Raw genomic sequence first — 18446 nt, 5'->3', positions numbered from 1 at the left:
ATATAAATTTCTGAAGGTGTAAATTTGTGGTGTATATAGTAGTCCTCTTAGCCGATTTTTTCAGTCTGAATAACAATATTTAATTAGAAAACAAATTTTCTGAGCAAGCAATTTACAAGGCCGTTGAATTGACGACCTTATATGGATGCTATATCCCGACCGATTTTAGATAGTTTAGATGTGCACCTCAGAGTTGTGTTCGTTCCGGGCGAATTTAGTAACGTATTTACTTGTCGACTTTTTAATTTATTCTTTTACTTATTTTCAGATTGTGGTGTTCGACCACCAAGGAGAGAGCCAAGATCAAGATTTCCCTTTGAAGATCCAAAAACATCGCGTACAGCTAAAATTATAGCTGGAAGTCATACCAAAGAAGGACAATATCCTTGGCAAGCATCTCTAGAATTACTACACCCCTCACTTGGATTCCTTGGACATTGGTGTGGAGCGGTGCTAATTCATCAATATTGGATATTATCAGCTGCACATTGTGTACATAATGATCTCTTTAATTTACCCCTACCCCCGCTGTGGACTGTAGTTTTAGGTGAATATAATCGTGCTGTGGAATCAGGATACGAACAACGAATACCAGTTGAAAAAATAGTTCTCCATAAAAGTTATCAAAATTTCCTACACGATTTGGTCTTGATGAAGCTATCAAAACCTGCCGATTTATCTAAAAAATCCAATATACGAAGAATTTGTTTACCATTTCTGTTCAATGAACCCGTCTATGCAGAATATGAAGATGAGGAGGACTTGGAGGCAGAGGAATTAGATGACCCGCTACTAATGGATTTGGTACAAGTTCCCGATAAAATGGAAAATTTCCTTCGAAGTTTTCAAAGTATTCGACGTCATCGTAATATTACAATGCCAACAATGAAAGATTTATTAGATTTGAAAATATCAAATCGTCTGAAACGGCAACAAAAAACTGCTGGACGTCAAGGTAGTGATAGAGGTCGTAATGGTCGAAGTATTCGACGAAGAAATGATAAAATATTGAAAATCTTTCAATATTCTAATGAAAATTATGAAATGTCGGAAGAGAAACATTTTCATCGTTATATTGACAATAATCCAGATCTGCCCTATATCGATTGTGTGGCAACGGGTTGGGGTAAAGCAAATGTTTCGGGAGATTTAACTGATTTGTTGTTGAAAACAAATGTCCCGCTGCACAACAATAGAAGGTAAGTGTTGTGGAAGATATTTCTGCTTGTGCAAATTTTTAATATTTTTATTGGTTTATTTTCGTCAGATGTAAAGATGCATATGGTACCTTTGTCCGAATACATCGAGGACATTTGTGTGCTGGAAAGCTGAATGGCAAAGGCGGAACATGTGTGGTAAGTACTTGATAAAAAAAAATTTGCAGACCTGCCCTTCCTGCTGTTTCAAAAGGATGTTTCGTTAGACCATATGTCAAAGTCCGTAGTCAGAGTTTCATATGACGTAACTACTTTTGCTTCGGACATTTTGTTTCGGACATTGATTTAGGCACTGTACTATATTATTATGAGGCCTATTGCAGTTTATATCGATCCACTTCTTCATGGCGTGTAGCTGTGACGGCCGCTTCATTTTTCATATGGATTTATATTGAATATGTTTCCATACATCCCATGATTTTGAGTAGAAATGAGATTATGGTTATTGGTGTTTAGGCATTTGGAGTAGTATTATTTGCCTTATCGGTCTGTCTAGGGTTGCCAGCCTGGCTGGACTTAGTTGTATTGTCGAGCTAAATATAATCTTCTTAATAATGGACAATATTTTTTCAAGCTATCTTTGTCAAATTGGTGGTATGTGAACAATATCCCCCCGATCGAGCTATTTTTGGTGAACCCTTAACTTAAAACTGGGTGAAATTCGAGATATGATATCTATATATATATATATATCAAATTAATTCATTTAAACCACACACGTGTCATTCAGTGCATGCCATTTCGGCAGTATTGGGACTTTGGAGTTCCATTTATATAAAATGGTACAACATTAAGTATTAGAGCTATGTCTAAATCTGGACCGATTTCAGTATGTGCACCACAGCCGTCCCACCATTTGTCAATTATACTTTGGAAACACTGTACATGCAAAGTTCTCTCTAGAGGTCACAATAATGACGAATTTTTACACTGAGAAAAGAAAATGATCAATATTTAGCGGGTCAAATGGTCCCATAATTTTGTATGAAAAATTACAAACTTCGTACTCCTGAGAATATAGAAGCTTTAAATTAATACCTTGAATTAATGTATGTACTCAGATTTTGAAGTTGTACTTAAATATTCTGACAGAGTTAAATATTGTCATTACCACTCTTGAGGATGTAAATTAGCGCTGATCGCTGTGATATTTTACAATATATTCCGGTTATGGTCAAAGTTGGCCCCTAAAGTTTTTGGTGGTGATCAGATATTATTTATTTTCTCTTTTTTCTAGTCGACACTTATAAGTCAAATATGACAAAATGTACACGCGAAGGAAATTTGGTCAATTTATTAAAAATGGTCGGTCAATATTTAGCGGATCAAATGAACCAAGCCTTCTGTGTATAAAACGACCAAAAAATTGAATTGTATGGTCTAAAATATCACTCCGGGAAAATGTGATTTTGAAAAGTTACCAGCGTAAGAAGGAGGAGCTGTTGACCTGTAATATATAACAATTTCTATTGATGGAAGAGGTCAGATAGAGGGTTACATATTTTAGTATTACCATTATCACACTATTGGGTGCAAATATCGTGGAATATTGTCAAAGCTTTTAATATAGATTGGTATATTGCTCCGCTGGTTTAGTATGTCTTTGTCGAGCTTTTTACAGTTACATTTTCATATAGTTTAATCTTAAGACCTCTCAAGGAGAGTTTCTTCTTCTTCGTCCTCCCTGTGGAAGATTTCTTCATCAGCAGTGTACTTCTTTCTCACCAACTTTAGATTAATTCGCTCGCCTGGGGATACAATGTTCCAAGATATTATTGTTAACCGCATCCAACATCACATTGTGAATCTCTTTGCTCTGTTTGTCGGAGTCACTATTTTCGTCGATTACCGTTCTTCCAATAATTCCACCAGGGTTCTATATTCGATGACGAATCAAATCCCTGTTAAACTTGGCTGATTGGCAGGATCCCTGATGTGGATGATTCAATATCTATTTGTTAACCGGATTCTACGTCTCATTGGGGATCTTTTTGCTCTGTTTGTAGGACTCGCTATTTTCTTCGATCATTGCGATCTGGCGACTCTCATCAGTGGCGACTCTTTATCATAAACTAACAACTTGACAGATCGGAAATACTCCTCCATGTAGAAAGTTATACAATATCTTATTTCTGACCCTGATCGAACTCCTCTTTATATATATTTTTCCTTTGTTTACCGGACTCACAATGTTGGACAATCGCTGCGTCGCTTGGGGTCTATTTTCCCAGTAATCCGCTCGTTATAAAATGATCTTACAGTTGACCTCATATCGTGGCTGTATCCATCGGCCTGGGATTGAATGACGAGATGCTCTTTTTTTGTTTGCGGCTTTGGCATTCGTTTGCTCTTTCGGAGATTTAACCGAGGAATTGATAAAAGGGCAGGTTTATCCTCAGGGGTTATACTCGTTCTAGATTCACCGGTTTTTCCAAGTCAGTCTTACATTGGTACATTCTGTACATTCTGTTTCGATTATATTATCGGCCTCTTCAATCTTTCGGCACTCTAAGACGGTTATATCGGTCGGAGTTTAGGTTCTAGCGGGTGTTGTTGATCTGTTCAAGAGTAAATCCCTCTTATATGCCTTGGAATATATAGTCGATGTTACCACTTCAAGCACGCAGCTGATAGATAAACTGGAGCCGAATCTTCTGAAACAGAAAAACTACTTCTCCCCCTGCATCGTTACATTATTCTTTATTCCCTTGCCAATAGTCGTATTTTAATTAAGGGGAACATCCCATAGTTATTCTATCCTGATACCTCCTGCTTTAGCTGATTGTAACAGATTAGTATACTTAACAGCCTTCCCTACAGCCTGGACCTGCAATAACGCAACAATCTAATATTGTTTTAGTATACAAATTAGGGCGGGCCAAATTTCTTGTCGATTAAATCTAGCGTAGATGTTTTCTTCAAGAGGTTGCTATGATCTTCAAGATCTTCAACACTTTAAATTACTTTCGAATATAATGATGTGTGTGTGTGGGTCAATTTGTATGGAGTCGAAAAATTGAATCAAAATAATGTTATAAGGAAAAAATATTTTTTTGAAAATCGAGATAGACCTTCATCAAAATTGCTTAGAATTGTCCATAGAATCATCCTATGGGATTTAATCGAATTTGTCGGCTCCATACAAATTGGCCCGCCCTAATACTCATATTTCATGATATTTGAAGGTAATTTAAAGTGTTATAGATCTTCAGAGACACCTCTTGAAAAAAACATCTACGCCATAGAATGAATTACAGGTAATACTTCTTGGTTTTTGGAACATAAGTCGAATCTATAGATCTATTAGAAAAAAGACGGGAATTGTGTATCGTATCCCCTAAACATAAACTATCCTTGGCCTTCACCCATGACTATCGGTACAATATTGGAAATGGCGATAGTGTGTAACACCCTTGGAAATATTTATTATCTGTTATAACTCCCAATCTCAAATGCGTCCAACATTAGTATCAATTTAAAGGTCATCCACTCCTCTTGGATATAGAGTCATTTTTGCGGTGTATGTCTTTCCGAAACAAAATATTTTGCCATAGAAGAGTAATTTTGTCATCTATGTCCATTTGATCCGCTATATATTGACTGATAACTATCAAAACAGCCATACTTTTCCCATTCCCCATGTATATTTTGAATCATAGTTGTGATCTTTAGAGACCAGAAAAACATACAAAAATAAGGTTTTCTAAACATCATATTGGTCGATAATATTTAAAAACATATCGTTCGGCCACAACAGAATCTTCATGCACAATTTTGTTTACAAATGTCAATGGACACACGAAGAGACACACATGGCTGGGTCGATTCAGCTAGTCAAGATATGACGATATATACTTAAATGTGGGTCTAAGGTTAATATTTCGTGGCGTTACGTTCTTTACATACGGTATAAATACCGACAATTAATCTATAATTTTATATGACATTTTTCTAAAATTTGGATCTTCCCTAAGCATGCTTTATATGGAATAATTTTGTCATTCATAACTCTCGATATATGAACAATGTCTTCTGCAAAATATGACTAGACCTTTGATAACATAAATTATATGGACCATGTATAAAAAGAGACAGTCATATGATGTGAGTTTATACCTTATACTCTCCTACTTAAATGCTATAGTTTACGTACCTGATAATCAGGATGGTACTCAGGATGCCATATCTATAAATGTAAACCCCGAACCATTTTATTTCATTTACATGTTACCCACAGGTGTGTGCGTCATTATCCTTCAACAATAATTTGCCAAAATAAAAACGAATATCTTTAGAAAGTGTGGTTAAATAATCGTCTAATTTTAAACACATGTATTTACCTCTTCTTTTCAGGGTGATTCTGGTGGTCCCTTGCAGTGTCGTCTAACAAAAACTGGTCCCTGGATTCTGGCTGGTATAACATCATTCGGTTCTGGCTGTTCCATTGAAGGTTACCCCGATGTCTACACAAGAATATCACATTATATGAAATGGATACAGGATACAATAGCTTTTGAATAAGATTCATAAAACTATAGTTAGTTTACAAATACCTGAAGTTATTATTGAATATGACAAAATTCTAACAAAATTTTGCATTTTGTAAATGCACCAAAATTACGAACTCCTTTTGAATGAGTTCTAACACCAAAAGTACAATATTGACAATTATATTATTTTTGTTTTAAATTTTTTGTTTTGTTTTTTATAATTTTTTTTAATTATTTATTTTTGTTCGTATAAAAAAATCGTATGAGTAACTTAAGTTAATTACTTGACTATTTTGTTATAATTATATAGTTTTACATTGTTGCGTTTTTTATTTTAGTTTTTTTTTTAAGTTTAATTGTTTTTGTTTTGTTTTATATTTATTAAATACCCCATTACTTTGTAAGCATACGATACACTAAAAAAAATACAAATGAATGAAAGCTGAAGCTAAAGCGAGAGAACATTAATAAAAAAATCCCTTTCTCATAGAAACGATATAAAATAAAGAAAACTTAACTTAAATTTATTATCACAGCCATAAATACTTTTCTACGTCTTCCCCAAACTACAAATGAAAATAAAAAACTAACTAACGAAAGAAAGAAGTCCTAAGGATAACTGACTACCTACATACATACACGAGAAGCTAATAGCTACATTTATAAACTAACACTAAGACAGCGATGAAAACAATGACGAGAATGATGATGAGGATTATTTGGGACAAAGTCGTCCCTTGTTGTAACTGCAACCGAAAATGAACACAGGCGATGAGCATCAATTGAGTATGACTACATATATAGTGTGAGTAAAAAAATTATGATGATGGTGGCGGCGGCGGGGTGCAATCGTTGTCGATGGATGGCGGCATTTGGCAGACACAATTCTCATTTACAATATCATATTATCGTTGTTTTCTATATTCGGGCAATATAAATGTACTGCTCTGCTTCTCCATTTCCAATTCCATCTCGATGTCGAGCAACTCTTGCTGTTCACCCAATTCCAATTCCATTTCAAGTAGTTGTTCTTGCTCCTCGGCGTCGTGATGTTCACCACCAGCCACTTGTGGCACCAGTGGTACCAATGGTGCAAACGCCACATGCGCTTTACTAAGTCTACGGGCTTTCTTTTTAGTTTCTTCGGCCAGGGCCAGCATTTTGTTGCAACTGCTGTTGTTAGTTCCGGCTGGTATAATACTGGTGGCCACCATAGCAGCCGTTGATGTTATCGTCGATGTTGGTATCTGGAAACACTTGAACAGGGATGCACCCAAAAATGCTAGGCCGGCAATAAATAAGCCAATAATGATGCCATACTGTAAATAGGGGCATACTTTAAAGAGCAGCTGCAGGAGTATTTTCAGTTCGGTTGTAAGTTCTTCAACGCCCTGGAAATAGAAAATAAAATGTAAATTTAATATAACATTTAAATGATATAAAAAATTGAAACAAATGAAATATATTGGAATCTATAGCCTATGGATTTGATTATGATAAATTTTTATTTATTATATATGGAAATATTTTTTTCCGAAATAAGTTCCAATGTTACTTTCATTAAATTACCCACATTATCTTTTAGGATAAAAATATACTTAAGTCAAGAATAAGGGAGACATCTCCAGACTTGGAAATGATTCCCTTTACTTTTGTTTAATAAAGTTTATTATTTATTAGGAAATTTCCTACAAAAGTGACAATAATTTGGCATTTCATGTTTGAAATATAAAATTTTGCTTCGATCTGACAACTAAATTCGGTTTCGATCTGGAAACCCCTTCATGTAGGAGCAGGTGTTCAAAAAAGACGCATCCGTAATTTCTTTACAATGGAAACATTAGAAATGCGTGCTGTCATTAAATATTCTTCATGGGTAGAACATCTTCCTACTAAACAGGATCGATACTGTTCCATTTTTAGAGTAGCCCTCATTTTGTGATAAATATCATTTCCAAAAATTATCAATATGAATACGTTTCGGTTTAACCTCCATAGATCGAATTCTACATTATACAGAATTTTGGTCCTGTGGGCACGTTTTTCTAACTAAGGCTCCAATGGCTCCAATTCTCATTTTGCAGAAAATCGTCCTACCAAAAATTATCAATGTGTGTCCACGTTTCAGGGTAGCCACCAGAGAGCCGTACCCCCCCATTATTCGGCATTTTCAACCGAATCGACTATAATTTAATACTTTTGATTCTAAGGGGATGGGAAATCTTCCCACTTCCCACTTATTTATGCAGAAAATTTACTTACTATTTTACCTATTTAAATATGTTCTGACATTTTTTAACATGAGAAAATCAAAACAATATCTTGAAACATGGGTAAAATTCAATGCGTCATTGTGAAATCGAAAACGGCGAACATTTTTTGGAATGAAACCAAAAATACCAACAATTTTAAAAAATTTCAGAAAAAATAAAAATGCTAAAAATATGCTAGGTGCGAGATCACTTTTTTCGGTGCTAAACGAGTTTAAAAAGTGGTAAATTTAGCACTAAAAGTGCTAAATTGGCAACACTGGTCGCATTTGCTAAAAGTCGATAAAAAAATCATAAGAATTTCTCAAGCTTGTTTGGATCGTTTTAAGCGAAATAAAATGAATTTTAAGTGTCGTTTCATAACTGTTGATGAGACATGGATCCACCACTATACTCCAGAGGCAAAAGAACAATCCAAACAATGAACAGAAGCTGGAGGAAGTACCCCAAAGAAGGCCAAAACAATTCAATCGGCTGGAAAGGTTATAGCAAGGGTTTTTGGGACTTCAAAGGTTTTTTATTGATTGACTATCTACAAAATGGTAAAACAATAAATTCAGAGTACTAGTGCAAACTTTTCGATCAATTAAATGTACAAATTCGAGAAAAACGTCCTGGCGTATTGAAGTTTCAGGGGATTATATTAAAAAAATAAAAATATTTTTGAAAAACTAACTATTCTCTTTCATTGCTAGGCTAAGAAGTTTCCGAATCGTCCTCGTCCTCCTCCGAACCGTCCTCGTAGAACTTATAGGATGTTTGGTATCGCAAATGGGTTATATTGGCCCATGTTTCGGTACTGCCTCCATGCAACGGTACCCCCTAATATTCGGTATTTTGAGGATGTTGGACAAGCCTAATTGGTTATAATTTGCTAATTTGGGTACTGAGCCACATTCCTACTAAAAATTATAAATATTGTTCTACGTTTTGGGGTAGCGCTCATATAACAGTATCCCCAAATATTCAGTAGTTAGGGGTTGTTGGGCACATTTTTTAACCGAATTGGTTGTATACTACACTATAAAAAGTGCACACTACACAACTGTGTTGTCAGTATATTACAGCTTTGTGTGGTCCCAACCGATACACGGGCCACAGTTATGGACCAATCTTCACGTAATTTTGCATGTAGGTTAGTTTTGGACCAATTGTTTTTTGACCTACTGTTTTTGGTATTGATCCGTTAATATTTAGGGGATGAAATGGACCAACGACTTTTTTTTTTTTTTTTTTTTTGTCTAGAGGCCACAGTTATGACCCGAACATCACGACATTTTACACAGGGAAAGGGATCTGGCCAAGGAACCAGCATGACTCTTTGCATGTAATCGACTAATATTGAGCGGTTCAAATGGTCCGGGTCCATTTTTGTATGAAAATAACAAAATTTGCATTCTATGGAGCGTATAGTTACTACTGAAAGACATAGACCCGATATGTTTATAGTATATCCAAGAGGAGTTCTTGAATTTTAAATATGAGCTAAATATTGTCCAGGCTCAAAATAGATTCGTAGAAAGTTTGAGTTCAGTAGTAGTTGTGTAGGGTATCGTACGGCCAGGACCGTCCTAATATGCTGTCCCACTCACTGTTTTTTTTTTTTATTATGGTTCCTAATGTATAGTTAGCCTCCACACTAAAAAATGTTAACATTGATCTACATTGTTCTCGATATAAATCCAACCCCTCTGCTAAAGATATTAATATTGATTCAAGTTTGGGAGAAGTACCTATATAACGGTAACCCCCACCCCCATTGTCGGTATTTTGAGGATTTTTTACTCATTTTGCAATTGAATTGGGTGTAATTAGGTATTTATTTTTCTCCTGAAGGACCAGTATGTCGAATCTCCACTTCCTTATTGATGGTATAAAAAATTCGATCCGGCCGAACTTAGCAACGTTTTTACTCGTGTATCACGCTAACTGCCTAAGAAATCGGTATAAAAAGTGAAGCGAATAATTTTGAAATCTTTTTTTTTTTTTTTTTTTGGAATATACAAATTGCATCCACTTTTGAAAATACCGACAATTGAAATTTTTGAAATTGAGTGTACCGCTACAAGAATTCGGTTAACAATGTATTCCTAACCACAAAAAAATCTGAAAATCAGAGTGCCCTTTTAGGAGGTGTAGTATAGCTTCATGTGGTCTTGGAACTTTATTGAACGTAAATGTCAATACGTTGATGGTATTACTTGTTCGGCCCGATCGAATTTAACGCCTGCTTTTCTTGTTCAAGTTTTGAAACATTCATTTTTTAAAGAAGTCTTGAATATTTTGTGTATCGTGGCCGGTATATCGACCAACACCACAACTAAATCGTAAATTCCCAAAAAATGTACATATGTATTTGCATATAATAGTAATAAATATTTTACGGGATCGGTAAGACTCAACTATGACGCTCTATACACCAGTAGAAATTGTCCAATGTTCTTTACTTTCGAACTCGATTTAAATTTACAAAACATATTACGACATGGAAAGTTTAGTTAATATTGGTCAATTCTTTCAAGAGTTATCGTGGACATCAACCACCTACCCAGAGGAAGGATATTTCTGACTCCAAATTATCCGAAACGACAACGGAGTCTAAAAAATATTTCAATTCACAATATTTTGATATTTAATAATTTGTAATAATTTGTGCAAATTGTTACTGAATGTTGTTCGATAACTTCAGTAAATGAGAGGACCATATGATACCCTACACAACTTCCACGAAAATCTTACTTTCTGTGGTTATATATTCTGAGCATGGAAAATATTTCGCTATATTTGCACCCTCTTGACCGACTAGAGGTCAAAAAATATTACCAATATTCAGTAAATCCCTAATTACCTGTCCAGATTCCCTTCACCGTGGGTTGTGTTGTGATGTTCGACTTTCAATTGTGGCCTATATATTGACTAGAAAAAACAAAAAAATTAAGTTTTCGGTCCACCTCATTCCACTATTATTATCTGATCATCACCGAAAATCATAGGCGTTATCCTTGGCTATTCCTGGATTCTCATGGAAAATTTCGAAGCGATCAGCGCTGTATTTCCGCCTCTAGTGTGGTAATGTGTTACTAAAGCACCTGTAAATATTTAAATGTAACTCCCACATCCGAGTACATACGACAAGATAATTGGTATCAATGTAAAGGTCAACCACTCCTCTTGGATATACTACCAACTTCTCGGCACTATGTCATTCAGGAGTAAATATATACGCTATAGAATACAAGTTTTGTCATTTTTCACACAAAAGTTAGGGTCCATTTGTCCCGCTAAATATTGATCGATCTTTATCAAAACAGGCATGCTTATTCTTTGGCCCAATCCCCTTCTCCATGTAGAAATTCGCGGTGTTTGGGCCATGATTGCGGCCTCTAGAGCGACCAGAAAATCAGACAAAAATTTAGTTTTTGGTCCATTTGTAATTCCCTAAGTATTAACCGATCTTTACCAAAAACAATACGGGTCTTCATTGGTCAGAACCCATCCTACGTGCAAAATTTCGTGAAGATTGGTCCATAACTGCGGCCTGTATCGTGATTACAAATTATAATGGACAGACGGACGGACGGGCACACATGTCTAGATCGACTCAGCTAGTCGAGATATAACGATCGGTATACTTAAAGGTGGGTCTAGGACCAATATTTCGCGGCGTTACAAACTCTTGCACAAAGCTATAATACCCTGACAACATAGTTGTGTAGGGTGTAAAAATTATTAATTTTTCATGAAATTTCTTAACAACTTCTAATCGTAACGCATACATTTGATTTCTTACTGGATTTTACTGAATGTTGTCCGATAACTTTCTTCAATATTTTCACATGAGAGAACAAACTCTCTCAAATAAGTTACTGAGTAATTTTTACTCAGTAAGTTATCGGACAAACCTAATGTTGAAAAAAATGTTTAAAAACATAAAAATAAAATATGGAAAACTCATGCGTTAAGGATATGGCTCTGAAATATTGCGAAGACACTAATTCTAGAATATTTGGTATAGAAAATTATGTATATAGATCAGGGTTAGCCAACAATACATATGCAAACTGCTATGATTGTGTTGGACACACGCATAGATCCGTTGGGAGAGTAATTTTCGCTCTCTTCGTACAGATCGTATATGTTAAAGCATTGCAAAGCATACGACATGTTCGATGTCGAGAATAATGTTGAGTTCGAACACAGAACTGTGATTGTATTGGTACTCTCCCAAAGCGGCCGCGGGCGACTGTTTGGTGAACAGTGATATAGATTCATCATTTGGCATATGTTTCATATATAATATTTTCCTCAGCTCTATTTATGTGTACAAGTCAATCGGTAAAGAAAATTTATTTTAATGCTGCACTATATTTTAGGAATGCTTTATCTTTGGGTTTTACAAAATTAATTAATTATATCATCGAATACCCCTCCAAAAATATATTAAATACTGATAATATTATTTCTTTATTTGTTTCTAGCTCAGAGTGTTATTTTCAAGTTTCCCTATCGTATGCAAGTAAGTATATCAACTTCATCATTAGTTTCACAAATATATTTCATATTACATTGTTATCATATATTATGATTTTATTTCTACTAAACTTCTCCCAATAATACTTACAAATTCCAACCAGAGAAGTGGTAAAACGGTATTACGAAATTTGTACATTTCTCTATTGAATTTAACGTCATCAACCATCAGATTAACTTGAAACCGGGAATATACTCTCATTGGGATGCCCAATTGCTAAAACAAATTAAAAAAAATATTTAAATTATTTATCAGCCACAAATGACATTCAAAAACTACTCTCTTAATAATTCCAAAAAACCAAATTAATGTTTTCAAATATTTACCGGTTGAATGGCAACTTCCGAGCCATGTTTAGATTCGTTAGGACTTAAGCCATCAACACCTTCCAATAAACTGGGATCCGAATTAAAGAAATGTGGAAATGATATAGCCAAAGGTATGTCTATAAAATATACCAAAAATATATTTCAAATATATTTCAAGTCAAATATTAATACCATAAAGATCAAAACTTACTGTAATAACAGGGTGTAACATTGCCCAAACCCCTCTTCAAACACTTTTTGCGACTACAATAACACGATGTATCCGGATCCTTCCAATCACTGTCAAATGCCCGTTCGTGCAATTTAAAATGATATGCCTCTATACCATCAATTTTTCCCGGATGCGAATAAACAATGGGTAGGGCACGACAGAAGGCCTTGCGATAAATGCGAAATGTTTCACCCTTGGCAATTTGGCGGGGGAACAAAGTTCCATCATAGGTGCCGTGTATGCTATTGCAATTGGTGACACTAAAAAGCAATTCAACATTTAGAATAAATGTTCTAATTTGATCCTGTTATAATTCTCATCACTACTTACTTTCCCCTATTTTTAGTCCAAAATTTCACATCCACACCGCCATTCCATGTATCCAAGGCGTAATCTCTCAACTCATTTGGATCTTTTGGCTGGCCACCTTTCTTTTTATTTTTATTTGGCAATTTCATTGTCACCGTATTATCACCCTCATCGAATATTCTCTCCAATATGCCAAATCTACGAAAATTAATAAAATTCGGTACAAATTTCGAGGCCAACTCCACTAGATGATCTTCATAGCCCCATAAATATTCATAGACGGACATCTTGAGCATCGGTTTCGATTTCAGCTGGCGTGTCAATGCGCTCACACCCAATGCCGCAAAGGTCGACAGCGATGTTGCGGCCGATGATGCACCCATATACGGAATGTTCGGTGCTACTATGTAATCATCCTTGGGATCACCAATCGATTTGGCACGTATGAACTTTACTTCCCGTCTGGGCATATAGGTTATGGTACCATTGTCATTGAAGGTTACATTGTGATTTGTCAGAATTTCCTGGTAAACATACGGTCCGACCTCAGCTACACGCAGTTTGGCATCGATGCCACGCACATATTCATCCAGATTGGTTACGTTGAACATGTAAACCTTCATGAACACTTCCAATGGCGGTTTCTTCCATAGGTTAAATAACAACGAACCAGTTCTTAATGTCAATTGCTGCAACGAAGACAGGTGGAGAGAAAAAAATAAAAAGAGATATAATTAATTACCATGAAATAAATAGGAAATGATACGGGCAATTTGTCATGAAATGCATTGTGAAGATTGATGATAAACAGTGGTACTGAAGTGGAAAAAATTTAGTAAATTTTCCTTGTGTAAAATTAAACATTTTCGGAAGGTTAAATTGAAGTGGTGGCAGTGGTTAATATACCTTACTACATACCGTTAGGTTCGGAGATGGTATTCCAGCAGAAGAGGAAACATAATTATAATAGTGTTTTAAATATTTCAAAAAAGATAAAATTCATCCTAAGCTCCCTGAGAAGCAATGTAGGAGATAGCGCCTCCCACTGCACAAAACCTAATGATACATTGTTTCTAGGAAGCGATAGATGGCAGCACCATCACCTGGAGAGTCTACAGCAGACCTACTGGAATAAAAAATACTCCTTATTTTCATATCGCTTGGAAAATGAAACTAGAAATATTAAAAACACACGATTAGCGCTATGTCAAAAACATGGTCCTATACTGACAATTTTCTGTCAGGAAATGTTGTACTTTTCAAAAATGCAGAATGTTAGATTGCAACAATTTTTTTAAATGCCCCTATGAGTATTTAAGTACCTATCAGGACCATGTAGAAACATGGGCTTATATAGACTTTTTGCGCCAATAAGTCTACACTGTAAGCAGACCGCGCCGATCACCAGATATCCAACATTAAACAAAAACATGTCAACATTGGCTCAGGCCTGGGCAGACGTGACCAAATTCCAAACTTTTAGTCTTGTTCAACACTGATACGCAAATATTATTCTAAATTGGATATTTACCATTCGAATTTTTAACTAGAGCTCCACACCCGGTAATCAAGGAAACCTGTGAGCAAAACCTACCCACTGGTTCATCGTAAAAAAACTTTTCCAACTATCAGAACACTAAATATCAAATTTTAGCCAGAATACTTGATAATGGGGAATATCGTTATATGGGACCTTGAAACTTGAGTAACTATTTATATTTTTAGTATCGACATTTTTTACCCATAGAGGATATAAAATACAAAAATACCCGCAGATTGTGTTAAAAACTTGGCCAAAACTTCCCAAATATTGACATTTGGGAGGTACAGTTATTTTGCGGGCTTCCTTAAAAAATGGACCAATATAAAGGCTCCCTGCCTTCAGCCCGTCTATAGAGATCCCCTTCAGATCGTGGCTTATACAAAAATGTGAATATATATTTTATATTTTTATACCCTACACAACTATGTTGTCAGGGTATCATAGCTTTGTGCAGCCCCAAAAGTTTGTAACGCCGCGGAATATTGGTCCTAGACCCTCATTTAAATATACCGATCAAATACTTTATGTTTGTCTGATTTTCTGGTCACTACAGAGGCTGCATTATAGCGAATTTTTACATGGAGAAGGGGATCGGGCCAAAGAATAAGCATGCCTGTTTTTCATAAAGATCGGTCAAATGGACCCTTACTTTTGTGGGAAAAATTACAAAATTTGTATTCCTGAAGGACATGAAGCCGAGATGTTGATGATACCAATTTTATTGTCGTATGTACTCGGATGTGGGAGTTACAGTTAAATATTTACAGGTGCTTACGTATTCAGATATTATTTAGTAAACCATTACACCAGAGGGCGGAAATATTGCGCTGATGGCTTAGAAATTTTCCATGAGGATCCAGGCACGGTCAAGGCTAACGCCTATAATATAATAATACTGGGATGAAATGGACCGAAAATTAATTTTATGTTTTTTTTTAGTCTTTCCATAGGCCACAGTTGAAAGCCGCACATCACAATAAAACCAACGGTGAAGTGAATCTGGACCGCTCACTGGTTTAACCTAAGACATATTGTTTAACCTAAGATAATATTGATAAATATCATAAAATGCATTTGGTACAAACATTACTCAGCAAACATGTCTACCACAATTGTATAGAATTGGAATTTAGATTTTTATATCCTACAGAAAATTGTCAGTATAGGTACTAGAAACCCAAAGATACTTGAAATTGTCGATATAGATCGAAGTAATGAACATTTCAATAAAATTCTTTTCTCCAACCGAAAAGGGTTTACCCTGGTGTTTCGGGGCTTTAAGTGTTGAAATATCTCCTATGGGTGCTATTAACGGCATCATCCTATTTTCATTTTTTTTTTTTTTCAGAAAAAGTAGCATTTTCCTATTTTTATATTTTTTTAAGGCCTCATTTTTATAACCACACAACCATGTTTAAAGATATTATAGCATTGTGTGGCCCCAAGAGTTTGTAATGTGGCGAAATATTGGTTCTGGACCTTTCAGTTGACCGATCATCATATCCATGTCCATTAAAATTTGTAAGCACAGTACAGGCTACAGTTATGGACCAATCGACACGAAAATTTCTTTTGTAATCGATCAAAATTAAGCGGGTCTAATGGACCCAGACTTAAAAAAATTGGATTCTACGAGAGAATCGAGGAGTACTTGACCTTCAAAGGTCTACCTATTTTGATATAGGGAAGGGAATCTGGTCTACTAATTAGAAGGGCTGTTATGATAACAATAACAATCGGCTGTTATGATAACAATCGAAGATTCGGCAGGTCAAATTTATTAATACTTTCCTCGGTTCAGTTTATCCTCAGCCTATGGTTATGCGGAGGTCTCCGGAAAATTTTTGAAAATTTTGACCATATGTGGGAAGATACCAGAAGGAGTGGACCAAGTCCATTTGCGGATTTGATTTAGGCTTCGTAAAGATAATAAGTTGTACAAAGTTTGCATGATTTTATAAAAATAATTTTGAACACAATTTTGACATTTTTTTGGAGAGGTATCATAATTAGTGGACCGATATTTCTCATATTCGAACTTAAATTAAGTTTGTGTAATACGATGTGCAAAGTTACTCCCTTCTAGTATTATCGTGTGCACCTGCCAGGCAGACAGACATACGCATGGTCGGACATTTGTAAATCGACTCCAAATTGACTGATTATGTCGATAGAAACATGGGGTATAAAATCAATATTTGGATGAGACAAATTTTTCTGGTATCCAAGTGTATATATCTTCATTAGCCATAAGGCTGAGGGTATAATCAAAAAATGTGCAATTCATGCCGTAAATGTTCAACCCTTGTAAACAATATTCGAAAATATATATCGGTCAAGAAGGTGCAAATATCGGAATATAATTCCGCAGTATAGTCGGACAGGGCCAACCACACTGCTCCGCTCACTGGCTTTAATACGGGTCAATTTTTGGAACTCTTATATAATTACACTGTGACCAAAATCGAGCTCATGGTCTGGGGGTGGAAATTCTTTATAGGAATTCTTTATTAAGAATCCAGAAAGACAAATTCACCAAAGTCAAATCAAGTGAGGAAACATTTTGTTAAAGAATATTGGGGGAAAAAGAGAAAGACATTTCTCGGTAATTCCTCCGATTTTATCGACATTTTTGACGACCTGCCTACCTGTGCGAGGTGCATCTTTGACATCAACAATTTCCTAAAGGAATCTACGAAACCAAAATTGCACATACATACGAACAAGTTAAATTTCGAATAAATTGTAGATTATGAAGAACTGTTGCATTCGTTTTAAAATGTTACCAATAAATTAATCGCAAACTCGTTAAATCCGAATACGTTATTTTTGAATCGGATTATCAGCTATGTAATAAACTCGATTTTTTTCAATTAACCAAACTTATACACATATCGTTTGAACCATAAAAGCATTGATAATCATATTTCACCAAAAAATGTACTTCACTTCAAGTCTTAAATTTTCAATCATTCCTTGATAAAGTTTTCTCTCTTATAATTCCGCGAACATTCCTACACAATCTAGGCATTTCTTCAGAAGTTACTTTATCATTAAGTGTAATTGTAAACAAAAAAACAGCTATTCAAACCACTGTATCATCAAAACCAATATAAATAACACTCTGGCACATGTTTACTTACCGAATCAACAACCAATGCTACAGGATCACTGACTAGTACTACCACAGACAATATGCTTAAGGTCATGCCAAGTGCAGCAAATTTAAGAATATCTGTAACCAAAATAAACAAAAAATACACAATGAAAACAAAGAACAGATTAAGACAAATCAATAATAAAAATGTCAAAAAATATAGCAAATCATTTGTTGCGTGATCAGGATGTGTCAGAATGTGGTCATTAATGGAAGGAAAATTTTTGATGGCTATGGAATTTTTCAATTAAGTCGAAATTGTCAAAAATTTAGTAGAAGCAATAAAAAACGCAACAACAACAACGCCAAAAAAAAAACAATTACACGGATGCACAAATGGTTACAAGTTTAAAAAACTAGTTTCATTTTCGGCGAATTTTGCCTCCGAA

At 35.2% G+C, this 18446-nt stretch overlaps 2 protein-coding genes across 2 annotated transcripts; one reads left to right on the top strand and one right to left on the bottom strand.

Moving 5' to 3' along the window:
* Window positions 1-268: 268 nt before the first annotated feature.
* Window positions 269-5738, top strand: LOC133331681 (transmembrane protease serine 7-like; the record flags this gene model as incomplete). The annotated part of the gene is made up of 3 exons (XM_061540063.1): window positions 269-1199; window positions 1268-1355; window positions 5571-5738. Coding segments are annotated over 3 exons (1187 nt in total), but the record flags the coding sequence as incomplete, so codon positions are not given.
* Window positions 5739-6612: 874 nt separating this feature from the next.
* Window positions 6613-18135, bottom strand: LOC133331679 (scavenger receptor class B member 1-like; the record flags this gene model as incomplete). Its single annotated transcript, XM_061540059.1, has 6 exons — window positions 6613-7098; window positions 12599-12724; window positions 12835-12953; window positions 13028-13308; window positions 13379-14046; window positions 18044-18135. Coding segments are annotated over 6 exons (1772 nt in total), but the record flags the coding sequence as incomplete, so codon positions are not given.
* Window positions 18136-18446: the final 311 nt, after the last annotated feature.

This window comes from Musca vetustissima, unplaced genomic scaffold (assembly GCF_032173495.1).
Source record: "Musca vetustissima isolate MV318-11 ecotype Yass unplaced genomic scaffold, APGP_CSIRO_Mvet_v1 utg151539, whole genome shotgun sequence".
NCBI lineage: Eukaryota > Metazoa > Arthropoda > Insecta > Diptera > Muscidae > Musca > Musca vetustissima.
This window is presented reverse-complemented; position numbering and strand designations above follow the sequence as displayed.